Genomic DNA, 27915 nt, shown 5'->3' on the forward strand with positions numbered 1-27915 from the left:
TAAAAAAAAAAACTGAAATATTAAAAAAAAAAAACTATAATTTTTTTAACCAAAAAATCAACGTTTTAGGAGCATATATGCATATTTTTTCAAGTGAATGTATACATATTTCTTATAATATAATATTCATAAGTAAATCATAAAAAAAAACACATTTTTACTTACTAATCTATAAACACAATAGTACATGTATTTTATTCGATAAAAAATAAAAAATAAAAAACTAAAAATGCTACAAATTTTCAAATCGCTTTCATGTCTTCGTGTCAAGATTTCTATATTTTCTTCAATTTATCACTTTTCACCACTTCAATATTTTCCCAAAATTCTTCCGAATCTAGAAGAAAATAAAAAAAAATGATTAATGCAAGAACATTCACAAAAATACATACGTATAAATCATGTAAGATTCACATATGATTATATAATATGATATTCACATGTTATTGTTTCTTTTAAGATTCATACGTGAATTATATGTGTTTCACATGTGAATCACATGTAATTCATATGTGAATCATATGTGAATTACATGTGATTCATACGTGAATTACATGTGAATCACATGTAATTCATGTGATTTACTTGTGATTTACATGTGAATCACATTTAATTCATATGTGAATCGCATGTAATTGATACGTGATTCATTTGTGATTTACATGTGAATCAAATGTGATTCACATGTGAATTACATGTGATTCATATGTGAATTACATGTGATTTACATGTGAATCACATGTAATTCACTTGTGATTTACATGTGAATCACATGTGATTTACATGTGAATCACATGTAATTCATATGTGATTCACTTGTGATTTACATGTAAATCACATCTAATTCATATGTGAATCACATGTAATTCATACGTGATTCATTTGTGATTACATGTGAATCACATGTAATTCATATGTGAATTACATGTGATTTACATGTGAATCACATGTAAATCACTTGTGATTTACATGTGAATCACATGTGATTTACATGTGAATCACATGTAACTCACTTGTGATTTACATGTGAATCACATTTAATTCATATGTAAATCACATGTAATTCATACATAATTCACTTGTGATTTACATGTAAATTACATGTGATTCATATGTGAATCACATGCAATTCATATGTGATTCACTTGTGATTTAAATGTGAATCACTACATACTTGATATTGTAGTAAGTAAGAAAAAAAAAGTTTTATAAAGGGGACAAAAATATGAAAATAAAAAACACTTGAGAGCCACCTCTGTATTGTCATCAAAAGCAGAGTTGATCGGTTTTTTCAACTGATTTGAAGCATTCGTAGGCTGGATGTGGATAACCAAACACCATTATGTAATTTAGTAGTTTTTTCATTAGAGAAACTGAAAATGAATTGAAATTTTGTGACAATTGAAAACAGAAAAAGTTTTGATTAACTTACACACGTCCTCTAGTAAGAAAAGATCCAATCATCTTGTAAGCATGTTAGAAACAATGAATACAATGTTTAAATAAATCCATTCACCAACTACGAGAATAAGAAAACAAAAACATGTGCAAGTTTCTTCATGTCTACTCTATTATGTTGTATCCACAACTAGATTCAAATACTGAAGATTAAACTAGGAAAATGGGCATATATGATATATCCTACTGAAAGTGACACATCTCATCTATATTGTTATCTAAGCATACAAATTGCTAATTTTTGTGAATGTTAACATAAGCCACAAACATATAAAAGTGAATTTGAAGCTTTCTTCATCTTACCTACATTAATCAAATTTAACTACCAGAAGCATAATTGTGAAAAACTGGAATCACTTTTTGTTCTTTATACATTTTAGGAAAAATAGTCGCAAGACAAGAAGCAGATGCTCACATCTTTGAGAAGCAACAAGCTTATATTACTGATAAGATGCTCTACAACCTAATTAATGCAATCTTAGATTCGTAAGTTACAAACCATAATTGCAGGAAAAAAGAAAGATAAAGGGCTAGTTGTTTACCAGAACATCTACTTCTTCTAATCCAAATAGTAGTTCAAAGATCTCTTTGCTTTTTTGCTCTTCATATCATGATATAACAAGTAAAAAATCAAATCAGTTGTTGATATAATCATATTAGAACACAATAACAATTCAAAAAATAGAACTGAGAAACTAAATGCAGTGAAAGCTATAAAGAAATACCTTCATCAAGAATAGAAACAGTTGCGTTACATTTTCTGGACAAATTTGCTGAAAGCTCCCAGTACTGTCGCTCGTATCCTTCAAATACTTCGCTTATCTCTACCTTTATTCTACAAAACACTCCTCAATCACAAGATGCTTCAAATTGAAAACCAACATTACAACACAAACATTTCTTACTAATCATAAATAATTATTGATTACTTACCAAAATGGAAATTAATCAAATCAAAATGAGCAAATCGCGTTGAAGAATCCATCATTTCCGCATAGGAAGAAATTGCCCAACAAACTAATCACTCAAAGTTACTGAAAACACAATTCCACACATCTGAAGCTTAATTTATGTTTCCTAAAGCATAACAGCCCAAAAAACCATCGGATTTATAAAACCCTAATTTGTGATCTGGTCGATATTAGAGAAGCAATCGATCTTAATTACAGATGAAAATGTTAACATAGAGTAGGATGAGGAAGACGATTGATACGATATTAGATTGTGGATTCACTTTCGAATGGATGAGGAAGACGATTGAGACGGTGCGGGGAGCATGACCTAGATCTGTTGATTCGTGGATTAAACGTTTGTGATTTGGAGATTAAAGAGTGCAGATGCGCGAAGGAAGCCATAGATTCCGGATAATTGGTGATTCACAGGAGTATGGAGGAGCAAAGGTGGAGGTGAAACACTCCCGCGACTGAAGACGACAATAAGAATGCGACGAGATTCGACGATTTCATCTCAAAATCTGAGATGAAGATGTGAGATTCAGTGATTTCATCTCAAAATCTGGGATGAAGATGAACATGAGGGAGAGAAAAAGACGATGAGAGAGAGTTGTATTTTCAAAATTAATTTTGATTAATTATTATGTATGTTAATTTTTATCCCTTAACTACACATGTAATTTATTGTATAAAGTCAATGTTACCATTGAAATTGTTAATAATTACAAATATGTCATGTTTGATCTAGGCCATTAAAAATTTTGATCTAACGTTCCACTTTTAGTTCTCGGATTCTCGGGAAACTTTAGGTTCTCAAATGATCATTCCTCTCTCTCTCTCTCTCTCTTTATATATATATATATATATATATATATATATATATATATATATATATATATATATATATATATATATATATATATATATATATATATATATATATATTTCTTGGGACGGTTTGCCAGTTTTAAGTATGGATCGGTTTTTCGGGTTGGATGGGTCGGTTTCTGGGTAAAAACCGAAACCGAACATGATTTTTCGGTTTTTAAAAAATTTAAACCCTAACCGTCGGTTTTTTTTTTCGGTTTCGGTTTCATCCGTTTCTTGGTTTGGGTTTGCTCTACCCTAGTATTAACAAACCATATAATTTCAATCTATAATTCTTATATAAGTATAAGGCCAGAACCCGTTTATTAAGTTGAGAATGTATTAGGCCCGATTATTAAGTTGAGAATGTAAAGAAACGAAAACATAAAATAATATCCGGGTTGATAACGAACCCGTTTCTACAATACGGTAGTATCCAAGATCCATACGACTGAAAATTTGCAAGTTCCCGGCTTCCCGCTCACACTAAAACTGACAAGCCCTCGGTGCCCCTGCCCCATGGTTGATTCAAAGAGTATACAGACGTTGCCGCCATGGATGACGTTGATCGCCTGTTCGAGTGCTTCAAATGTGGCATCTCTCCGCCTCGTAAGATTCCCTTACCTTTATCTTCACCAAACACACACACAAACTGATACACTTGTCACACATCTTTGTGGATCATTTTTTGACCTAATCTGGACTCAGGATCATGATAATTGAAATGAGATATCTTTAATTGCATATTCGTTATTTCGATTTGATGCTAAACTTGCAACTTCATATTCCAAAACTGATATATTGGGGACAGAAAACGTTTAGAACAATAATCTGTAGTTCTGTACAACAAGTATACAACAGTACATCGAATGTCACGAAGTTTATAGTTTTACTCCTTTTAAATTTCATTGGTAGATTTGTCTTTCTTTTTTCGGGTCCGTTAATTTACTTACGCCTCTTAGTTGCTATGCTACAAGCCGATACTTATTGTTTTCTCATTCAGAATCAGCTACAGGAGGAACGAAAACTAAAAAGAAGAAACTAAAGCAAGAGAAATCAAATGAAGATCCATCAACTTCTACGAATCTCACTCCTGAAGGTTCAAACGGGAAAAAACAGCTATCTGCAACAAATATCCAGAATGTAATTCCTTCCCTTTTCCTATCTTTTGGCACCACCATAATGCTGATTTTTTGTTTACTCCCTCTGCTACATCTCTAGTTTCCACTTCAAATCTTCAAATACTAAATGAGATTGTTATTTGACACTACATGAGATCCTCATCAAATTACATTCTTGCTTTGTTCCAGTTCTATACACCAACTATTGGAAAAAAGATTTTCAATAATGGAAGCCAGTTCTCCCCCATTGTTTTCTATGGTTCTCCACAAGGTGTGCCTCCAAAAAGACCAGCCCGGTTATTGCGATTGTTACATGAAATACGTGTTGAACTTGCTGCACAACATAAATCAAGGTTCTTTATTTTACATGATTTCACTCAAACATTTCTTTGATAATCAAGACAAAAGATGCCCTTCACATATTAGTTATCACTAAACATAACACTTGTGTAGAGATGATGTGTGGGCCACATTTCCAAGGCAAGATGAGGCTATGAAGTATGCAAAAGACTACGAAGGGGTGCATATTTTTAGTTACCAAAATCATACTAGTGGACAAAGAAGGTTCCTTGTTTCAACATACAAAGAATTTTGGCGAAGGTGCATGATTCAACTATCATTATTTCTTCATTATAGACTTATAGCTTATAAGTATATGAATGATATGGTTTTGCTCCATTTGTTACTAGGTACAAAAACATGAACTCTAAATTTCGTCATCATTATGAAGTCATTCAAGAGGTAATCCTTTGTTACATGTGTTATCCTACATGGAATATAACTTATTATATGAGATTGGTGGCACTTATAGGGATTACCATGTCACCTTTACTTTGATTTGGAGTTCAATATAAAAGAAAACACCGAAAAGAATGGGGATGAAATGGTTGATCTCCTCATATTGGTTACTTTTGAAGCCTTGTTTGAGAAGTATTCGATTGAAGGGGACACTAATTGGGTTGTTGAACTTGACTCTTCTACAAAAGGTACATACTTGAGTGTTTGCATGTATCTATAAATCAATTTTCTAACATGATTTTTATCAACAGATAAATTTTCTCGCCATTTGATCATTCGTTTACCAGGGGTTGCTTTCAAGGACAACACACATGTTGGTGCATTTGTTACTGAGGTATCAGTATCAGCATCCCTTTTTAGCTTCATATTCAAATTCTTTAACCAGTTCTTATATCAAATTGCTGAATTTCTTACAGATATGTTCACGGATACATAGTTCAAGAGGAAAGGATAAAAGATTCGAACAGTTATTTATTTCAAAAGATACAAACTTTGCTGATGTCCCTTGTCATCTTTTTGTTGACACTGCTGTGTATTCAAGAAACCGTTGTTTTCGTCTGCATTTATCATCTAAAGCAGGGAAAACTTCAGTTCTTCTTCCCACTGAAAGGTTTAAATGTAAGGAAATGGTAATGCATCGATCCATGGATACTGATAAATGATAATAATATTTTTGATGAATTGAATATTATTAATTTATCATCATAATCTAAGTAAGTTATATAATGATTTTATAGAGTGAGGAAGATGTGTTCATGGTATCCTTGATCTGCAATATAGATGCTGACTGTGAAAAGCTTTTAATCTGCAAAACAGATTTAGATTGTGTCAAGGTTTTGCATTTTGATATTGAGGTAAATCCAAATATCCAATTTAAATGTTTATTCATTAAGGACAAAAATGTCATTCTTGAAAAGAAAAGTGATAGTTTTTATTATCTCATGATTGTTTTATGACAGAAAAACATGGATTTAAATAAACCAATAACAACACGAGAATTTATTCCAACTTCTTGCACAAATGGCTACTTGAGTGGAAAATCACCATTTCCAAGATTAGATGAGTTTGTTGAATTCATTGCTACAATAGGAGATGTACAAGGTTTTCTCTTCTTAATATATATTTAAAAAGTTACATTTAATTTAATTTAATATAAACCTAAATGATTATTTTCATTATTTTTTGCATTGGTAGGAAAAATTCGAAGCTGGTATTGGTTTTCAGAGTATGGTTTGATGGTGTACAGCATGTTAAGAAATAGATTCTGTGAAAGAATTGGCAGACAACACAAAAGCAATCATGGTAAATAATTTTCAACAAGGGTAGTTTCGGTATTCTATAAAAAATGGTTTTGTGATTTTTTGTTTCAGTGATGTATGTGGTGGACCTACAAAAGGGTGGTTATTATCAGAAGTGCTATGATCCTGATTGCAAAGGTGGAGTTTGAAAAAAATCATTTTGGGTTAAAAAAATGCAAGAAATAGCAACTCATTGTAACATTTTGATTTTTGAATTTTGATGGTGTTAGGTTATCGATCTCCTATGCGTCCAGTTCCACCAGAAGTGTTTCCTGATAACAGTTACAATTACATGGAGGGGGAGGGGCAAAATGGGAATAAAAGTCCCTTGGACATGGACAGCTGTCAGAAAGATGAGTGGTGGCGTGAAGCAATGATGGTTGCAGATAAGGTTGAAAATATGCCAAGAGTGCTTCATCTTGCAAAGGAGGTTCGTTCCTGTTTTTTTACTTTACATATAAATTTAAAAAAAATTAAATAATGTAAAAAGCCTACGTGGAATAAATGTCAATGCCATATAGGATGCCATGTCAGCAGCACAGGGTGAGGGTGAAGTGTGGGATGAGGATGATGAATGGTGGATGGCTGTGGAAAGCACTGCATCACAGATTGAGCTCTCATACTGCGGACAGGCTTGATTTTTTTTTTCTTTCTAGAATAAAATATTAATATTATTATTATCCACATAGGATGCCCATGTGTAATATTTTGTTGACACTTGACATGACAAAGTTTTCTGTTTGTATAAAGCAATTTTACAACGCCAAAAGTTTACCCTTTTCTTAAATTATAAACATCAAGCTTTGGTTTCTACTACAAAATTATATTTCTAAACTTTTTAGAGTAAATTACAGAAATAGTCCCTGTGTTTGTATGCTTGTTTCACTACAAGTCCAACTTTTTTTTTTTCTAACCATGTGAGCCATGTGGTTCTATTTTGCTACGGAGATATTAAAAATGACTAAATTACTCTTATTTGATTTCTTTTTACTTTCTTTTTTACTGATTTTGATTAAAAAATTAATAAAATGTGGCCCCCACATTGCTACATTGCCACCTCAAATCCAAATGGACAATTATATGAATCTATGCGATTGGTACAATTATCTTCTCCAAAGCTCTTCATCTTAAACAATACATATTCATGTGCTACCTATCACCATCACTAATTGGAAACACAACCGGGTTTTGTGTGAGTTGAGCCTCATATTTTATGGGTTTCAAATTAATTAAAAAAATATTATATAAAAAAATAGAAAGGATAATTTAAACATTTTACATGGGTAATTTAACCACAAGGACCATCTGTAACAAAACTTAACCATGAGGCTCACATAGTTAGAAAAACAAAATGTTTACAAAGGATCATACAACCTTAGTAGTCTTCTATTATTTACTCATTTTATGAACTAAACATGTTTACAAAGGATCACCATTTCATGTTAACGTAAATTATACTCCATAATCCATATGTTTACAAAAAGATCATACTAACAATATGTTTATGTCATAGTCTGTAATAGCATACACATATAATTTGAACCATAATGCATAGAAAATTTTGGAAAGTATGTTGCTATTTCTTGCATGTAGATCATTAAATAATTCCAAAAAGTTAAAAAACAGATGTCCAAAATTTCATGAAACATCAACCACATAATATGAAGTTTCTTTGAATAATTGCAAATAAAAAAGAGATAACTTTCAAATTCAATCCGCAAGGACCCAAACTGTCATTATGGGTTTCAACTTTCAAACCCTAGTTTACAAGTAACCAACCAAAAATGAAATTATCCAAGATTAGTATATGATGATAAAATCTTTTGTAATTCTAACCTAAAAAACAAACTTTTTTATCATTCATCATCCGAACCCGAACTTGATGCGGGCCCTTTCCCATTTGCCCGGTTTTCCTTTTTCTTATTTTCCTTTTTATTTTTATTTTTATTACTAGTATCTTCTTCTTCTTCATCATCATCACTATACTCACTCTCATAATCCTCATCATACTCCTCTTCCTCAACCTCCTCCTCCTCCTCCCCACCATCCTCCGCCACTTCCTCCACCAGCCCGCCACGTGTCCCCGCCCGTGTCCGCTTCACCACCTTAACTTTCACCCCGGTCTTCTTATCACACCCAATCCACGAATCACACAACAAAAAACAAGTCAAATTATAACTCCCTTCACTTGGGGCTTGAAACTTCCCCATGACCAAGCGGGACCCAGTCTTGACTTTCTCAACCGCCTCCCTAACCGCTTTCCCAATCTCTCCAGGGTTTGCCCCGGAACCTTCCATTGACTCCTCTATTGACTTTGAGGCGGCGGTTATGGCGGCTGATTCGTCCATGAAACTGAGTTTTTGCGAAAACCAAACGTTGTTTGAGGTTTGGTCGGCTAAGAGGAACCAATGGTTTTCCTCTTTGTGGAAAGGGTAAAATGGGGAATGTGGTAAAGCACGGGTCAAGCCGTTGGATCTTTTTAGAGTGACCCATGATTGGACAGTGACTATGTCGCCTTCTTGAATGCCTTCTTCACCTTCGGTCCCGCATTTGACTTCGAGGGTGATTGATGGCATCATGGAAAGTACGGATTCGATGTCTTGGATTTCGGTTGGAGAGAAGTTGGCGGTTTCTGAAAGGAAGTCAACGCGGTCAACGGGTGACATGTCCCGAAGCTCTTGAAGGGTTTTTATTTTCTGTAAAAAAAAAAGAATTTGTAAGAATTTAATCGGGAAAAGTTTATGTGATGTGGTAAATAATTAATTTTTTTACCTTTCGGGTGATCTTTTTTATGACGGCCTCGTTGAAATGAGGAAGCTGAAGAAAGGGTGCAATGCCTTCTGAAGAGCCTCCGGATGGTTTTCTTGCACTAAGAGGAACAGCCTGCATTGAATAAGTTTTTATATATTATGTAAATGTATTATAGAATCTATTATTTGCTAAATTGAAAAAATTTAACATAATATAAGCTCCTTAGAACCCAAATAACATTATAATAAAAATGATATTTTCTACTTATTTTTAGAAAATAAAAATGAATTAAATTAGAATCATGAAATTTTAAGAAAGATCTGTGCCATTAATAATTTTATAGTTTTCACGGAATGGAATGAACAAAAAAAAAAAAACCCCTCTCGACTATGGGATGAAATTATTAACAAAATGAAAGGAATCAGATTACTTCCAGAAAGTATCAAATTTAATATTTGCAAAACTAAAAAAATCAAACATGATAAAAGCTGATTAAAATTACAACTTAATTAAATCATGAAACTCTTTAAACATGTGCATTTCAAATTTTATAAATAAAAATTGATTATGTTACATGTTTTTCATGAAAAAAAAACACACCTTCTCCACCTATGGATGAAGATTAACAAAATGAAAGAAACTATAGAAATTTAATATCTACAAAGCTTAAGAATTAAACATAACAAATCATGAACCTTTATATTAAAAACAAAACAAGTGCATTGAAACTTTTATAAATAACAATGGATTATACTACAAACTTGAATGAATGGAATGAAAAATAAAATCCCCAGCCTGAGGAATGAAATTAACAAAACGGAAGGAATCATATTCCTTCCGGAATAGCCGATTCCATTCCATTAGGCTAAATAAATTACCTGGATGATACATTGAGAAAGCTCAACAACACCAACTGCAGGTCTTAGCCACCCATGCCCTTGAGCTGTGCGTGGTATCACTGCCATCTGTATTGTAAACAATAACATTTAGAATATATAATCTAAACAGAAACAATTAAATATTAGAATTTATAAATATGCTTCTATTTTATATTAAAAAAAAGATCAAGAAGTACCTTCATTAGCTCTTCAAGAAGTCGGGGTGCAATCTCCACTACACGTTTGAAGTCATTCTGTAATTCCGGGGTTAATGTTGCTGTTTGACGAGTCAAATGAGCTTGAATCAACAACTCTGTCTGAAAAAAAAAATAGGATTAAAGAATTCATTTTTTGTTTATTCACAAGATATCTAACAAGGGTATGTTGGTCTTTTAATAAAGTTCAAGACTTTACCTTTACTAATGCTGGATGCTGCTTCCAAAACTTTGCCTGTTCTTGTTTGATATTCTTGAGATCCAAATTCAACTCACTTCTCACTAACATAAAAAGTTTCTGAAGGGGTTCAGCATCAGGCCTACGAACTGGAATCTCCATGTATTCAGCAGCCTTGATAAGAACATCCATAACTTTGCTGCAATATCACAAATCACACCTTAAAACAGCAACATACTTTCCCAAAATAGAAAGAAAAAAGAAGAAGAATATTTCATACCTAGGGGCCAATGAAGGTTTCATGAAGTAATAGTAAGCAGATAGTGTTTGATGCATCACATAATTTCCCGTATACTTTGAAGATCTTGATAAATATGCAACAGCCACCACTAATGGAAGTAGGATACAAACACCAACAATCCATAGTAATAGAATCCCACCAGATGCACCTTCTATGTTTAGCAGAAATTGAGGAAGAGCTATTCCCATTTGAAACCCCTAAACCACAAATGTTGAAATCTTTCAAAAAATGTAAAGTGATAAACTTTATTCAAGATAATGTGTAAGATGTGACACCTGTCGACCATCTGGATGACCATATTTTTCAAAGTTTTCACGGGAGATTGGATCTGTAAGTGCTTGATATGCCTTGGCAATGGATTCCACAAAATATTTGTGGGCATCTGGATAAAAAAATGTATAGTAATCATCAGTAAAAAGTTAAAACAATTGGAGGTTTCAATTCAGGGATGAAAGTTATGAACAAGATCAACCTGGATCTGGATTTTTGTCAGGATGGTATTGAACAGAGAGTCTTCTATATGCCTTCTTTATTTCAGAATCAGAAGCTCCAGGTTGTAATCCAAGAATGTTAAATGGTTCAAATACTTGAACCTGATTGAAGAAAAACCGGTTACTTCACATTTTGCATGATTCTTGAATCAAAGATAAGAAATGATAACTTACCTCACGATTTATGGTCTTGATATAGTACACAAGGACACCCATGATGATCCAAAACAATACCAATGTCAAGTTACTCCATGTTGAGAAGTTTGAGATCTGTTAATATAATTAAGATCAGGAATATCTGAGAATTGTATATTCATTTTTGTGTATTACATGAAAAAAGTCAAAAACTATAAAAAAAAAAAATCTTAAAAGAAGATGATTACCTTTTTGAATATTGATTTGCGGTATTTTCCTGATCTAGAGCAAACAGAGCACTGGCAGTTGATGCTCTTTTCTTTCTTTGAGGCAGCACGACAAAGCTGCATGATTGTATAAGGTACAAGCGGCAGTGCAATCATCGTTAAAATGAAGATCGGGAAGAGTCCACTGTTCTCCTCCGAAGCAGCCATTGGAATCTTTTGTCACTACAAGTTTAATGATATGAAGATTAAACAGTGAGTAAAAGTTCGGGTTCTGAAGTTTCCTTGATTCGATATCACATTTTGTTCTGATTGTTGAAGATAATGAATGTCATCAGAAGATCATGCACAGTTTTGTTTTTCAGAATTTTATCGAACTTAAAAGGACGTGAAATACCCAATCGAGTAGAGCAGAACCGGGATTACTCGTTAGAAAGTTCGAATCAAAAAATTACGATCATGCAACTAATTTAGTCGAAGAATGCTAAATCATATCGAAACAATCATACATCAACAACAATCGAATCGGGAAATTCGTAACATAAAACTAGATGTTCATCAACGATCAAGCACATATCAATCAAATTGGTTTATATTTGACGGAAGTTCAATTCAATAAGAAAAACCCGCCGAAAACCAAATCAACATAGAGATCCCCAACTTGAAGAGACTGTACAAGGTAGAATTTGTACGAAATATCAAAACCCATAAAACCCTCTAATGAACAGCTGATACACTACCTAAACGAGCAATTTGCTTCGATAATTGATGGCGATTAACAAGTAGGTGAAATGAATTGGGTGTAGATGTTGATTTACCTATAATTGAAATGGAATTGAGAGAGATCTGCCGATTATACTCTAGGGCAGGAGCATGAAAATGGTGGACGAAGGTTTTTGTGCAGTGAGCGTCTCTTCTTGCTGTTTCTATATTAGTGTGGCGAATAATATCCAGATCCAGGATTAAACGGATGCGTTCTTAAATTATCAGATACTATAAACACTGGCATACCCAAGGGAAATTTTATAATTTTGGCCTCTCAAAAATAAATATCATATTTTTTTTGTTTTTTTTAAGGTTATTTTAGATGAAATGTGTGAGATTTTTATCCAAATCAATTATATATTATAGTATTACATACCAAATAAATTATCGTTGAAAATTTTTTATTGATGATTTTAGTGTTATCAATATATTTAGTGTAGTCGAAATTCTATTTCAAACAAACTCAGCTTCATTTGGTTATATTAAGTGTGAATTTAGTGTCACCAATACATTAAATATGCAAGTTGATTAAGTTATTGTATGGGCCCAAACAAATACCTAAACGGTGGCATAAAAGTTTGATGATGTTTTCTTAACTAATGATTTTAAATTAAATCAACCGGAGAAGTATGTATATAGTAAGTTTGATGAGTTTGGTAAATAAATAATAATATGCATGTATGTGAATGATATATCAATCTTTGGAACTGATCAAAAGCAAATTGGCAAGACTTATATTTTTTTTATCATCTCAATTGTAAGGTCACAAGTTGCTTGATGTATGTTATGACCAACAAAAGCAGACCCATTCCAGATGGTGGACGATAGGAGCGACCGTCTAGAACCTATCTTTTAAAGAGGCCTAAATTTTTTATGGAAATTGTTATATTTAGAAGATAATATATGTACTTTTCTTTCAATTATTGAGTTATTAAAAGAAAATTTGATGACATTCGTGTATTTTAAGGGCCCATCTTTTTCTCTCGTCATAGGCCCAAAATATGTTTTGAACGATCCTGAACACAAGGCCTGATATTGCCTTTTCTATAGGAAAACTAAGTAGGTTTACTAGCAATCATATTATTGATCGCTGACAAGGAATAAGGTGGGGTGTTAAAGAATCTTAAGAAAACCACAGACTATGATTTAGCTTATGCATGGTCTCCTTCAATCATAAAATAGTATAATTAAGCTAGTTATATTACAAGCATCGTGCTTGCTTATCGACAAGTGGTTTGATTTTTCTTCTTGAGGGAGGTATAATTTTTTGAGCCTCTAAGAAGCATAATGGTTAAGAAATCCGATCTTATAGCCCTTGCAACTGCCGGTAAGGAAGCATGATGGCTAAGGAATATGATCTATGAGATTTCATTATAGCTAAAATCAATTTCACTAAGTTCCATACATTGTGATACTGTTGCCACCAGGTAAAGACTTATAATCAAGTGTACAATGGAAAATCATGATATTTGGGTGTTAGACATAGTGTGGTATGTGAGCTTATAGCTCATGGAATCATTTATATCGAATTTGTTCGATCTCAACAGAATCTAGCATATCATTTGACGAAGGGGTTAATGTAACGTCCCAAATTTCAAACAAAAATTTCCATTGAATAATAAAAGCATTTTTCCAATTACAACTTCAAAGATCTAAATAAAACCATCTAATTCAAATATATTTATCAGAGTATAAACATAAGAGTTATTAAGTGTGGAAATCTCCATTGGATGCGATGCAATCAACCCACACCCTTCCTTCGTTACTAGAAAACCTGAAACAATTTAAACTTAAAACCGTAAACATAAAGTTTAGTGAGTTCTCTAATATACCACACACAAACATACATAACGTAATGGGTATGTTTCAACCCAAGTGGAAGTTCTAGGCCAAATCATAGCCTTACAATCACTTATTGTTATAGTCCAAAACATGGTCTTTCATACAAATGCTACGGGCCAAATCGTGGTCTCTCATACATTTTCCATGGGCCAAATTATGGTCTTTCATTCAATTTCCATAGACCAAATTGTGGTCTTTCATACAATTGTCATAGGCCAAATCATGGTCTTTCATATAATTGTCACGGGCCAAAATCGTGGTCTTTCATACAATCCATGCAAGAGTCACAAAGACAACAAACATCAAACATCTTACATAGTATAATGAGGAGAATCACCTGAACTACTCAACCGAAGCTCGACAGACACCTCAACAACAAAACAGCTAACCCAAGCTACCTAATGTCAAACTGAGACCATTCCTTAGTTACATACTCAATTCTATATAAGTTTAACCAAAAATCAAACTTGCCAAAAAGTTAATGGTCAATGATCAAATTCAACCATGTACACCACCCCAACATGGCAAGAGCCTGACCACGATGTGGTTTGGCTCGAGACAAAAAACACGATGGATCTACCACCACGTCGTGGTCAACACTTGACCACGTCGTGGTGACGCTGACAGATCTAATTCCTTATTAAGTTCTTAATATGTTAAGTCCACTACTCCAACTTTCTAAAAAAGCTTTATAGCACCATAATGGTCCATAAAAATCCCAACTTTATAGACATGCATTTCCAATATATGTTATACTCCAAATTAGGTTAAAATTTAAGAAATGGGCCAAAACCTCATACATGACACCAAAACAATCATGAGAGTCCAGATCTGAAACATATAATACCCTTGAGACTTCAATGATAAATAAAGTTGCAAACTTTATTGAAACCTTTCACTCAAATTCCATCAAGTGAACCAAACAAGATAAAATCCGAGATCTACAAGACTTAAACCACAAAGATGGAGCCTTAGAGGACTTACAATGGTCCAGGAGATGCTCAAGAGAAGATGCTTGTGCTTGCTAGATGATTCCTTTCACCATGACTTCCTTCTTTCCTTCCATGGTCACATAATAAGAAAAATGAACTCAAAGACAACAAAGTGAGGTTAGGGTTTGGTTCTCTGATCTTGGAGGTGATGGAGGCTGAGGGTGGGAGGAAATCCTATCCATCACTTCCTTTAAATAGGGCCCAAGGTCCGAGATCTTGGGTTTTGAGCCCGAGCCGCCATCGTATCGTGGCAAGAAGTTGACCATGATGTGGTCATTAATAACGTGTCCGCATCGTTGTCCGTACCCTACCGTGCCGTGGTGACATGAAAATCCCAAAATCACAACATTGCAAAACACAAGACTTAAACCTGTAAACCGAGTGTTACAGTTAGCTAGGGACTTGGTAAATAAGTTAGTGGTTAGGACGGGTTTAAATCCAATTTGAAATCTCTATGGGTGAGATGCTCAATTCCCTTCTAATACATGGTAAAAGTCGAATTCAATGTAGAAAGCTTACTTATGGAGATTAAATCACATTCATTTATATCATCCCAACATATGTGCTTAGAACTGTAGACTTAAAGTAGGTTGAAGTAATTTTTTAACAGTTCTTTTAAAAAAGTGCATGTACAAGTACATAATTTAGAAGAGTTACCTATGTGAGTGTGAAGTTTTGCTGCTTCAAAAATATTGGGCTAGAACACATGAATTGTAATAGTGTTAATTATAAGCATTAGAATTTATGTATAACTTATGTGTAGAATATCTTAAGTTACTCAAGTGAGTTGGTGAATTCAATCCTTAAGACACTATATTTTTAAGTATTTGAAATGTGTATCATACTAATATGCAAAATTCAATCTTCAAGACATTTTCATTTATGCATAGGTTTGGTTTGTGTTTAATATTTACTTAATCAATGATTACAATAAAATAGGGGAGGAATGTTAATGATTTTAGTGTTAACAATACATTCAATGTAGTCGATATTCTATTCGTGATAAGTTGAGTTCAATTTGGTTATATTTTAAAATAGGAGGTGTGAAGTGCACGCTCGGATAACTAAAAGATAACTAAAGAGGACCTGAAAACACAATTGCCCATACCCCCGGTGGGGTTCTAAGGCACACATCACACAAATGCCTTACGTGATGTGCTAAGAGGCCATGTGCCGCATTTATGAATCTTTGACTTTCATTGACTTTTTCTAAATAGCATTATACTTTCCAATCTATTATTCATGCACTCAAATACATACCATTTACTTCTTAATTCTTTAAGCAATGACAAAAATTTGAGTCGTTAACCATGTAATCCGTTCAAAGTTTAAACTCGGTTGCAACATATATATTGGTTCTCTTAAAACCCATTTTGGTGTTCGTAGTATTTTTACTCGATGGTTGAATATAATCTCTAATAGTGGGCTTCAAAAAAGCCCATATTCGTCATAGGCCCAATCTGATTTTTTTTTTTTTCTTTTGTCGGAAATCGGAAATGAAGATAAATGTTCAACGTAATCTCAATTCACATCGCTCGCACGCCGGCGATAACGAAGAAAACCAATGGGCTCTGCAACCGAACACCGTCGTCTTCCCCGCCACCACCACTGCGTAAACAACATCTCCCGTTTTATCAAGTCCACTGCCACAAATATCTCATCTATCTTCATCCATAAAACTCCGAATTCAATAAACTCCGTTTCTTCCCCACCCAACATATTGCTCCCCTTTCCGCTCTCCCTACCATCTATATCGTTATCTGATTCTTCTCCGGCTGATCTGGATTCATTTTCTTCTTCTACGAGTCCCTCCGCCTCATCTTCATCAGCCAGGAGTATGTCGTCGGAGTCGACCAGCTCAGGGTTTCCATCGACTGTGAGGATTTCTAATTTGAATTCGACAGGAAATGGCGGTGGACCGGCGTTTGTAGGTCAGGTTTTTAGTATGTGTGACCTTTCGGGAACTGGTCTCATGGCTGTTTCTACTCAGTTTGATATCCCCTTTATCTCCAAAAGGTATTAACGTCCCCCCTCCGTATACTCCAAAAGTTAATCTGAGCTGGTCTATCCTAATTTTTATGCATAATCTGAAACTCAAACAATTGCGCAATGTTAAATTTTAGCTTCTGTTGTACTGAGTAGAGAATTAGAATTTGATCAGCAATAGAACATTGTTTACCTATCCTTTTTAGGCGATGCATCTAGCTAATGTTGTTCTGTTGGAGTTATTACCAAAAGTGCTGATAGAAACAGTGTATTTTGCATAATCATATACATTGATTCTACAATAGGAAAATTCTTGTTACCACATAACATTTAGGGTTCTGTGAGAATAAACTATGCTTTGAAAATCATTAGAACTTTGGATGATAGTTATTTGCTAGTCCTTTCTAAATAACAAGATATGTATATTGAATGATTTCATGATACTATACCACAAACAATTAAAATATTAAGATTAGCATATGCATGATACAAGAATGTTGGATCTATTCTCTTAAAATTTTGTTGTCTGGTTTCTTCTCTCCCCATTATATATCACATATTTCTAGGTGTTTCTTTCCACTCACAGAACACCACAATGGCTTAAAAAGATGTTTCAAGCAGTTATAAAGAGTGAAAGAAATGGCCCTGTTTTCCAATTCTTTATTGATCTAGGAGATGCAGGTACTACTCTACAACTTCTTTTCAAGATTTTGCTTAAAGATAGTATATTTTTATCTATTCAGCTCTCTTAACTTCATATTTATATTCATTAAACACCCCCAAAATACTTCTTACACAATGGATAATAATTGCATTTTTATTACCTTTTCTTTCAGTTTCATATGTCAAACGACTAAGTATTCCCAGTGGGGTTGTTGGTGCCTGTCGCCTTGATCTAGCATATGAACATTTTAAGGTATAATTCAATCGATTATCAATCTTTATAATTAATTTTCTTTACAACATTATTATTCATCGCTTTTATCTAAATCCTTTTAATTATTTACAGGAAAAACCTCACTTGTTCCAGTTCATTCCAAATGAGAGACAGGTTAGACAACTCAGATTTTATTTTTGAAGTCATGATGTCATAAGATAATCTAGTAAATTACAATAAATGGTCCCTAAGTTTCACTGTTTTTTGCAATATTGGTCTCCAAATGTTTCCTCTTGCATTTTTGGTCATTGTTTGGGGTTTTTGTAATGTTTTTGGTCCTTATTTTGAACGACCCTTATGGTTGGTCTCTGTTTTAAATTGTTATTATAATATTCTAAAACTAAAATATAAAAAATATCTATTAAAAAAAATCAGATAAAGGGTAATATAGCTGTTCTACTTGGAACAAACACCAACATTATTAAAAAACATTAAAATAAGAAGAGTAAGTTACGTTTTTGGTCCCTGAGTATAGTTGATTTTTTACAATTTTGGTCCAAAAAGTTTTCTCTTGCTATTTTGGTCTTTATTTGAGATCCGTATAATGTTTTTGGTCTTGTTCCATGTAAAATGGTCATTTTGGTCCCTCAAGTGTAGCTGATTTTTTCAATTTTGGTCCCAAATATATAGTTATTATACTCAGAATAGGGAACAAAAACATTACGGAAACGTCAAATAAGGATCAAAATTGAAAAAATCAGCTATACCCAGGGACCAAAAATGTAATTTACTCGAATAAGAACCATGATAGATAAGAAATATCAAAATAAGGAACAACATCATAAGAAAAAACTCTTTAGGACCAAAAATGCAAAAAACAATGATACCCAGGGACCATTTATGTAATTTTCTCAAAGTAGTATGATCTTTATGCAGGTCAAGGAAGCAAACAAACTTGTTAAGAACACACGAAAGAAAAAGAAATTTGAAGGAGTTCCAGTTTTCACTGCACAAAACTTAGACATTGCAATAGCCACATCTGATGGAATTAAGTGGTATTTACTAATTAGTAATTATTTATGTTCTTTATTAAAAACAAATGATTCATGACATAGTTTCTTATTCATCTCAAAATATCGTCTTCCTTCCATCGTATTAGGTATACTCCATATTTCTTCAATAAAAGCATGCTAGATGACATTCTAGAAGATTCCGTTGACCAACATTTCCATTCCTTAATTCAGACACGACATTTACAAAGGCGTCGTGATATTATTGATGACAGTATGGGGTCAGATTTGCTTGAAGACAATACAGACAACGTGTGGGAACCCCCTGAGGTATAAATTTTAATTTGTTTTAATGAAAAATTTTTAAATGGTTTACGGGTAATTTGGTAATTTGATGATGATATAGGTTCAGGAAGTTTTGGATGAAATTGGTGCTCCTTCTATACCATTAAGTGTTATTACAAAAGCTGCAGAGATACAGCTTTTGTATACAGTGGATAAAGTGATTCTTGGAAATAGGTGGTTGAGAAAAGCCACTGGAATTCAACCCAAATTCCCGTATGTGGTTGACTCATTTGAGAAAAGGTAACGAGGGTATTTAGGTCTTTTGCTTCTTATTGACATAATACAAATACAATATGTTTATGTTGTTGCAGGAGTGCAGCTTCTTTTCAAAGGGCATCCATGTTATCTCATGGTGGGGTTCCTGATTCCGACAACAAACAACTCCAGCTTAAAACAGGATTCCATTCCCCCTTTGGAGATTGGTTCACTAATCATGATCATAACCTTTCAGACAAAAGGTGACACCCAAAATACTTGAATGTTCCTAGTAAATTACAATTTTAGTCCCTGTTGTATGCTCAAAACGACAAGTTCAGTCCAAATTCCAATTTTGTTGCAAATTTATCCTTTCGTGGTTTCGTTTTGTTGTGTATATGGTTCCGCCAGTGATACGTTTACAAAATTACAAATTTTCCCTCATTTTGTCCTTTTGTTACCTACCAGTGTGAAAGAAGAAGCGCACCTGAACCTGAACCCGAACCCGTTTCTTCCAAAAATCACGATGGTTGGTGTTGCAACGGGTGAGGCGGGGCCCATGAGCAAGGCGACTTTGAAAAAAACAATGGATGATTTAACAAAAGAATTGGAAAACACGGATGATGGGAACAATGGTAATAATGGTTTTAGTGAAAGTAAATATGATAATGAAAGGGACCCGCTTTTTGTGGCGAATGTGGGTGATTATTATTCGGGGCTGTCGAAAGCCAGTTCGGCTAGATGGGTCCGCCCTCGATCCACTAGAAGCTAAAGCTGATAGCTGGAAGCTGTAACTTTTGGTTCTGCAAAAGCAGCTTTGAGATTTTAGGTGTAACATTACATAAAACATAAAAGTTTAAAAGTTACTAAAAGCTCGTTTGCCAAACATGTCATTAGAGTAGGAATTGGATAATTTGGTAATTAGTTGATTTGTAAATGTATATTATGATAATGATTGTCGTGTTGTAAGATGGGATTTTTTATATTATTGGTTAGATTAATAATAGTCGAGCATGATGTGTTTTGATGTGGTTGGTTCACTATTGAGAGCCAAAATCAAGATCTTTAAGCCATCAAAAAGAAATAATATTACTAGGTAATGTAATGGGAGTAGTAATGTGGTAGTTTGGAAAGTTTATTACAAGTTGTAGAAAAGAATAACATATAATGTTTTTAATCGTAATGGTAATAAATGTGCGTTTCATTATTGATAATAGGAATATATAACATTGGACCTGTAAAATGCTTACCGGTTTCATCTTACATTTTGCTATTGTTGGCAAATATATAAGTATGTTGTTACTTGTAGAGAAATATACGTTTTTGAATTATACTTGACTAATCAAATACATTTTACAAATTTTACTTGGGGCGATTCTACCTTTTGCTAAATTAAACAAGGGCTTAGGGCCCTCATTTTTAAAACTTATTCACTAATTGTAGTCCAGAAAACTGAGAATTGACCATTCGATTGTTACGCACGTCGCACGCAATGCCACAATCAACAATCAAAGTGACAATTCGATTTCTACAAAAACACATCTCTACTAGTGTTCTTCTTCCTTCTCGTCGGCTTCTTCTCATGTCCTCCAATCTCTAATCTAGTCTGAAACATAGAAACACAACCAACGACGATTTGATTCAGTGATTCTCGTTCAGTCGATTTCAAATCAGGGGCGGCATTACAAGACCTCAACCAAAACGGTATGAGTTTCCAATTTCCATTATTTGATATTCTGATTATCTTTTAGTTTTAGTTTTGAGTTTTCTTGTTTTCCATTATCTATTTATCTCTTCATCTGTGATTGGGGATTTGTGGTAGATTAAGAACCTAATAAGTGTTATTGGCTGATTTCTTGATTCCAGTATCGACTGATCTTATTATCTATTTATTTCAGAGACTCAGGGTAGAGTAAGAATCTGATAAGTTTTCTTGATTTCCATTATCTTCTTTTCTCAAGCAACAAATATTTCTAATCCATAATCCATTAATTTACTTTCAGTTTATTATTTGTTCATTAGTTGTCTTGATGATTGTTATTATTAATCAAATAATCAAATAATCATGTCCAAGGAAAGGCTAAAGGGCCTTAAATTTTTGGTTGGTTATCTTCCATGATTTCACTTTACTTATCATAATAATTGTGAAAAAAATATATGTTGGTATGGATAAATAAATATAAATATGTACTTTTTATGGATATATAAAAAAGTATTTTACATGTATTGTTAAAACTTAAAAACCAAATAATATAATTGGCGTTAGACATTCTCAAGGGTTTGAGATGGCTTATTTAAAGTGCTTACGAACCATATTATGGTTTGATATTAATAATAAACTTGGAGTGTTTTGATTAAATTAAATAAAAGCTTATTACTAAAACAAATAAACGATTTTTTATAAGTTTTTCTTCCAACTTATTCGACAATACTCGGAATTTATTTGAAAGTGCTTATCATTTATTGAAATCAATTTACCATCTTAGTAGTGTTTAACCCTAAAAACCTAAAAACCTAAAAACTATGTGGATTGTAACCTCTTTTTTTTTTTTTCACGACCAACAATGCATATATCAATTTACCCATTTTACTTTTGTCTCTTTTGGTCCTTTTACATATATAAATATAACTAGATTATGACCCGCGTTAAACGTGAGGGAACGCATAAAAAAAACATAGAAACATCTACAGATATTCCATAAGGGAACGATTAAGAACGATTAAATATAGGTGAATGATTAAGAACGTTAATGTTGTTAAGCGAACCAAGAGAACCAAAAAAAATTGTCAAATACATAGTTCCTATGATGTCACTGCTTCAAGTATGATCGTTGGATGACCATTATCACCTCGGGAAAATTGCATTGACCATGGTGTGAGGTAAGACAGTTTTCTCGTGTCCAATGTAGACAATCTAAACTTCCTAACATTTTAGGAAATTCATGTACGCTAGCATGATGAGAATGCAATTTGATGATGCCATTACGTATAGGCTTGCGTAAATATTTTGGCCCATAAAGCTGAATAATAGTTTTGCAAAAATAATGGAGACTATCTCGTGCAATCCTATAGGACATCCTAAAACTCTCGTCCAACGCATCAAGCATGATGCTATATTCTAATTGACGAAGTGCAACTGTGCATTTTTGTAAATGAGTGAAACCGAGTGTACCTCTAGCATCAGGATGTTGTTGGAAAAAATCACACCCTCATTAGATCTTTGACTATATGTTCGCACAAAGGTTTGAACATTCTGAAACGCCTTCGGAAGTAGTACCCTTGAAAAGTAGCATTCTTTTGAAAGTAGTCTTGTATCCAGCGTTGGTTTGTTTCTTCACGATTTCTATAAATATATCTTCGGGTTCTTCGTTCAGCACTTCCGACTGTGCTACTCCATGCAAATTCATACGTTTACTCCGCCAATTTAGCAGTTGCGACAACAACATCAAACATAACAGCAAAGTCTTCAGAAGAATCGAACGATGACATTTTTTAATTTTTTTGATAGGAAATGTAGTAGAAAGATAAAAAAATTGTAAAGGTTTGAGGTTTAAATAGGAATGTTAAAAGGTTAAAAGGGAAAGAAAAAGAAACATTTTTTTTTTAAATCTGACCGTTCAACGGTCAATTGGAATGAAAATTGAAAGAAGTTGGGGAGCACAGTGCGGCCTCCACCGCACCCCCACCGCGGTGGAGGGTGGTGTTTGTGATGATGTGGCAGGGGTGGTGCGGCCTCTGTCGTAGCCACAGCCCTTGGCCTTATCGTTAGGTAGTCAAAATCGGTTGATGGTTTAATACATAACACAAATTCTCGAGTGTTTGAATGTGTAATACTGTAAAAGGAAAATTCAATTTTCAAAACATTTTCATTTATACTTGAGTTTATATCATTTAAGTTAGTCAATGATCAGACTAAATAATACATGAATGCTGATGATTTTAGTATCATATTATCTAATGTGATCGACATTGCTCCCCATGATGGGAGCGTAATAATTGGGATACAAAATTCCATAGAGGAAGTTCAATGTTCAAACCTTACGCTAAGAACAGTTGGATTGTTTCTAATATAGCATGAGAAACAATATCATCACACTTCTTGAGCTTGATAATCCTTCTAAATTGTCTTAAATCTAGTTTAATATGTTTTTGTATTGATAAACCGGTTAAAAAAAAAACTGGTTATATCTTGGTTAAAACTGATTTTGAGAAAACATGAAATTGTTATAAGTTTGTTTTTAACACATCGTATAAAACATAAATCAAAATGTCAAATAATCTTAAAAAATGTTCCAAAACTAATTTTAAAAACTAAAACATATCAAAATAAGTAGCTTATGTTTATTAGCAATTACAATTGCCTCAAATTTACCCGTCATATAATCGGCAGCATGGCATATTTAGACTTTAGCGTGAGTTGAACTAAAAAACATGTGTGGGATAGTTGTTTCTTAATTTATGTCAAGTGAAAGAACCTGAATTGCAAGCACACGTCTACTAACTTCAATTATACGGTATAAAGAGTAAAATAAAAGAACGAAAATGTACAAATTTAGATCTTACGTCTCATCATCATTCTTCACAATTAAAAATGAAATCAATTCCTGATGATTTGTGATGTTAAGGTTGCTTTCTCTTGGAAATTGAAACAATTAGAAAAGTAGAAAAATGTCATGAATTCAAAAAAGACTGAAATTGTTTACAAACATTGGTAGTAGACTTGCCTTCTCCAAGAGGTGTTGAAGTAATTCCTCCAACAACATCATATCCTAAAAAAGAACCAAAAAAGTAAAAATGTTTTGAGATGATTTACCATTTGTTGCAAGCCACGACCAGAAGAAACAATATCTACAGAACCTTCCATGCTAGGTATAGTCTATGGAAAAACAATGCATAATCAAAATATTAGAACCGACCATCGAGATAAATTAAAACTAAAAGTAATAAAAATCTTATTCTTTATTGGTGGAAGGATCCCATTCGTGTTCAACAACTGCGTTTGGTTCTCAAATTCCGACGGAATTGGAATCTGAGATTCCATTCCATGGTTGAATTGTTTGAAAAAAGTCAAAAATTTTACTTAAAAAGAAATAATCTTTTTTCTTAAAAAAATAGAAAAAAAATTAGATAAATTGGAGGGGATAATGATTTAACTAAAATATATAAATTAATTAATTTACTAAATTAAAATAGATTCTAATTCATAACTAACTATTAAACAACAAAAATAACAATAAAACAAAAAATGTAGTTATTGTGGGATTGGTTCCACTTCCATTTGTCCTTACTCTCATTATAAGGAATTGCTTAGCAGCTAAACTCCTTGCTCCACTTCTATTAAAGCCAACTTAAAATGTTTTCTGTTTTTCATATTTGTTCGCTTTTCCAAAAAACTAATTGATTAACTTCAACTTGTATTCTTTATAAAAAAACAAAAACAACCATAAAGTATTATATTTATTATAACTTAAATAGGAACAGAGGTTTAACAATTATAAATAACCTACAAATACAAGACATCTTCAACCTCTGTTCAATTCATCTATCTTGATGGCTGCTATGTACTCACTTTGCTTCAAGGAAGTAGAACAGGTATGCTCCCATGGTGAATCAAAATTGAAACTAAATAAAAAAAGAAATTGTAATGGCAGTGATAGCAGATGTTGACAATAAACCCATCAAAAAATTCGCTAAAATACGATTAGAAAAAAAGGTCAAAAAAATAATTCTTAAAGTATGTTTCATTTTTGTTAGGGTGAATATCAAGGATCAAAAGAATATATTAATGCTAATTTTTCAAAATCCATAGAAACTACCAAAAAATATTTTGGATTTTCAAAAAAGGCCATAAAAATACTCAAAGAACAACAAACCAAAAAAATATCAAATTGAAATGTACTGATGATACCTTTTATAGATGCTTTGAACGAAAATCCAAAGAAATTGTGATTCCAATGTCCATCCCCATCATCTAGTAGGTCAAATCCCAAATCAAAATAAAATAAATACGCATTCTTTCAATAAGAACCCAAACCTGTAAATTTTATAATCATTGCTAGCCTAATATTACAACCTACCATATCAAATGTTGAACAAGGCATATTTCAGGAAGGCATCATCTTCTTTACATCAATAACAGAAATCCATGCTCTTTGGTGAATGTTTTGTTATCTGTATAAGATTGTGTGTAATTGAGTGAATTGTTAAAACAATAACATTCAATGGAACTCTAAAATTGAAGAGCTACAATAGAGACAATCATGCATGACCTGTTTCAAATAAATTACAAAAGCTAAAGCATTCATTACTATACTTTTGAAAATCTTTATCTAAAAAATTCATTTGAAAATTATTTCTCTGTTGGACTGCTAACTTTTCCAACCTTCACTTGAACTGGATTTATCAAATATTATTCAACTTTATGTATAACTTAGGATATTGTGGCAATACCAAATAAATCAGATTGCAAATCCAAATGCAAATGAAAAAAAAATTTATCCATGAAAAAACATGCCATAAGGTTATATTTGTTTATGTATCAATCAAGCTGAAAACATATGCAAGTGAAGTTTATAAATCTTACATCTCAATCTCCGGAATGTTCAAATAATCCGATTCTGATGCCAGTTGCAACCGACGAATCCAAGAAACATTGAGGTCCCACCCTACAGATATCAACAATAAACACTAATAAGCAATAAACATATACTTATATATATAATTATATGTTTATCTTTCATTAATTATTTCCTTCGATCAACTTAAAAATTGAATAAACTGACTGGGAGAAGGAAAACAAAGCAGAAGATAGAAAAAGAAGACAAATGGAGTGCAAATTTAGAGGGAGAAAGAAGAAGATAGATTCATCAAACCAAACATAGGCGGTAGTGAAGCTTGATCCGAGGTATTCCCTTCATCATATGTGCTGACAACAACCAAAAACAAACAACAGAACAAAACACAATACATCAGACTACTATATAGTCAAACGTAAGCTACAGTACTAAGCATCCCCATTGTGGCAACAACTGTCCCAAACAATCCACCGGTTGGATTCCCGGTCTCATCAACCAACCTTGAAGTATTCCCTAACCAAAAATCAGAAACAACAGCCACACTAATCACAAGAACAGGAAGAGCAGTGGATTCCAAACCCAACTAATCCCAACAAAACGTTTATCCAGTGACATAAAAAGATTATATGCATGAGCTTTTCATTATGTTATTAGCCATTTTGTAAGAGAAAAAGAAAACAGTTACTACTTCCTTTGAAACACAACAATAGGTAATTGCAAACCTGTTTCGTTGTATTACCTTGCAGCCCACCCTACCAGATCCACCTATTAGCCTCTTTTAAAAATGGCTTGTAATCAGTTGGCGAGTTACATGTCATAGTGAAATTAAGGATTTCACCTGCAATCATGAAAGCATCCAAATTTGAACCTGGGAAATAAAAAAAAAATCGTAAAATCATTGAACAATTACAGACCTTATATACCAAATGTTTTTGTGATAAAGATTCCCAATACTCACCAATATATGTTGTATATAACTCTATGGGGTCTCACTGTAGTATGAATCGTTATGCCCATATTGTACAAATTTCATTATGTATCAACTGGGTAAAGAATTCCGGTGACAGAAATTGGGTAATGGGTATGATGAGGGATTTTGAAGCAGCGATAGCATTGTGACTCAACTTTGAGACTTTTCTGTAATCATCACCTAGAAAACAAATTTAAAATAAGTTAAAGTTCCATCAAATTTGAGAATATTAACAAAGGGTATTTAAAAATGCACATAACAGATTGAAAAAATAAAGGAAATTAGAAATCAGTGAATAAATGACGAACGATTTCTATCGTCATCAAACAACCCACCCGATACAATTTCCTTTTCCATCAAAGATCCTATTTTTCGTCTTCATTTTTATTGCCAAATTAGGTTCATCTTATTCCTAATTTTTAATCAATTGCCATACGTTATTGATTTTTAGGTTTTCCAGTTCTTCAAACGGGTCAAAGAATCCTCAACAAATCTGTGTTTCAGAAAAAATTGGTGATGGATTAGTTAATGATCAGGGGAAGAATGAGAACAAATTAACAGTTTGAAGTTGAAGAATAAAAGAAAAATGAAAACCTTTCACAATGGTGCAACTGGTACGAGTGCTTTCTGAGTTAATACCATATGATTTGAAATACACCCACACTCCACCACGAACAGGGGACCAAAAAC

General features: G+C 33.1%; 3 protein-coding genes across 5 annotated transcripts; 2 read left to right on the top strand and 1 right to left on the bottom strand.

The window, feature by feature from the left end:
* The first annotated feature begins 3762 nt into the window (after positions 1-3762).
* LOC145138029 (DNA primase) lies at positions 3763-7264 on the top strand. Of its 2 annotated transcripts, none has more exons than XM_079072172.1 (14): positions 3763-3887; positions 4282-4421; positions 4589-4752; positions 4853-4999; positions 5089-5140; positions 5211-5385; positions 5449-5531; positions 5614-5826; positions 5935-6051; positions 6157-6298; positions 6392-6499; positions 6568-6633; positions 6726-6925; positions 7017-7264. In XM_079072172.1, exons 1-14 carry the CDS (start codon positions 3833-3835, stop codon positions 7131-7133), a joined length of 1779 nt encoding a protein of 592 aa, XP_078928298.1. In that variant the 5' UTR covers positions 3763-3832; the 3' UTR covers positions 7134-7264. The 2 variants fall into 2 exon arrangements, with proteins under 2 accessions (XP_078928298.1, XP_078928299.1); XM_079072173.1 differs by having other exon boundaries at positions 4288-4421.
* An 888-nt stretch (positions 7265-8152) lies between these two features.
* On the bottom strand, positions 8153-12642 carry LOC145136965 (dnaJ protein ERDJ2A-like). The gene is made up of 11 exons (XM_079071105.1): positions 12487-12642; positions 11693-11893; positions 11484-11579; positions 11291-11411; positions 11094-11200; positions 10798-11015; positions 10539-10716; positions 10322-10441; positions 10125-10211; positions 9268-9378; positions 8153-9191 (listed from the first exon to the last, which is right to left on the bottom strand). The coding sequence occupies exons 2-11, from the start codon at positions 11876-11878 to the stop codon at positions 8352-8354; spliced, it is 2064 nt and encodes a 687-aa protein (XP_078927231.1). The 5' UTR covers positions 11879-11893; positions 12487-12642; the 3' UTR covers positions 8153-8351.
* A 4139-nt stretch (positions 12643-16781) lies between these two features.
* On the top strand, positions 16782-20707 carry LOC145138683 (Tic22-like family protein). 2 transcript variants are annotated; one of them, XM_079072723.1, is made up of 9 exons: positions 16782-17283; positions 17840-17934; positions 18090-18169; positions 18263-18304; positions 19067-19185; positions 19290-19470; positions 19547-19725; positions 19797-19943; positions 20149-20707. In XM_079072723.1, exons 1-9 carry the CDS (start codon positions 16832-16834, stop codon positions 20450-20452), a joined length of 1599 nt encoding a protein of 532 aa, XP_078928849.1. In that variant the 5' UTR covers positions 16782-16831; the 3' UTR covers positions 20453-20707. The 2 variants fall into 2 exon arrangements, with proteins under 2 accessions (XP_078928849.1, XP_078928850.1); XM_079072724.1 differs by having other exon boundaries at positions 17168-17283; positions 17820-17934.
* Positions 20708-27915: the final 7208 nt, after the last annotated feature.

This window comes from Lactuca virosa, chromosome 9 (genome assembly GCF_052849685.1).
Source record: "Lactuca virosa cultivar CGN04683 chromosome 9, Lactuca_virosa_CGN04683_v6, whole genome shotgun sequence".
Classification (NCBI taxonomy): domain Eukaryota; kingdom Viridiplantae; phylum Streptophyta; class Magnoliopsida; order Asterales; family Asteraceae; genus Lactuca; species Lactuca virosa.

Bases quoted from the DNA above. Each gene is read 5' to 3' on its own strand.
- LOC145138029 (XM_079072172.1), top strand. From the start codon at position 3,833: ATGGATGACGTTGATCGCCTGTTCGAGTGCTTCAAATGTGGCATCTCT. The intron at 4,753-4,852 runs GTTCTTTATTTT...ACACTTGTGTAG, and splicing joins GCTGCACAACATAAATCAAG to AGATGATGTGTGGGCCACAT. The intron at 5,141-5,210 runs GTAATCCTTTGT...TGGCACTTATAG, and splicing joins ATTATGAAGTCATTCAAGAG to GGATTACCATGTCACCTTTA.
- LOC145136965 (XM_079071105.1), bottom strand. From the start codon at position 11,878: ATGGCTGCTTCGGAGGAGAACAGTGGACTCTTCCCGATCTTCATTTTA. The intron at 11,412-11,483 runs GTAAGTTATCAT...TTCTTCAATCAG, and splicing joins TCAAGACCATAAATCGTGAG to GTTCAAGTATTTGAACCATT. The intron at 9,379-10,124 runs GTAATTTATTTA...TATTCAATGCAG, and splicing joins TTTCTCAATGTATCATCCAG to GCTGTTCCTCTTAGTGCAAG.
- LOC145138683 (XM_079072723.1), top strand. From the start codon at position 16,832: ATGGGCTCTGCAACCGAACACCGTCGTCTTCCCCGCCACCACCACTGC. The intron at 17,935-18,089 runs GTACTACTCTAC...CTTTTCTTTCAG, and splicing joins TATTGATCTAGGAGATGCAG to TTTCATATGTCAAACGACTA. The intron at 18,305-19,066 runs GTTAGACAACTC...ATCTTTATGCAG, and splicing joins TCATTCCAAATGAGAGACAG to GTCAAGGAAGCAAACAAACT.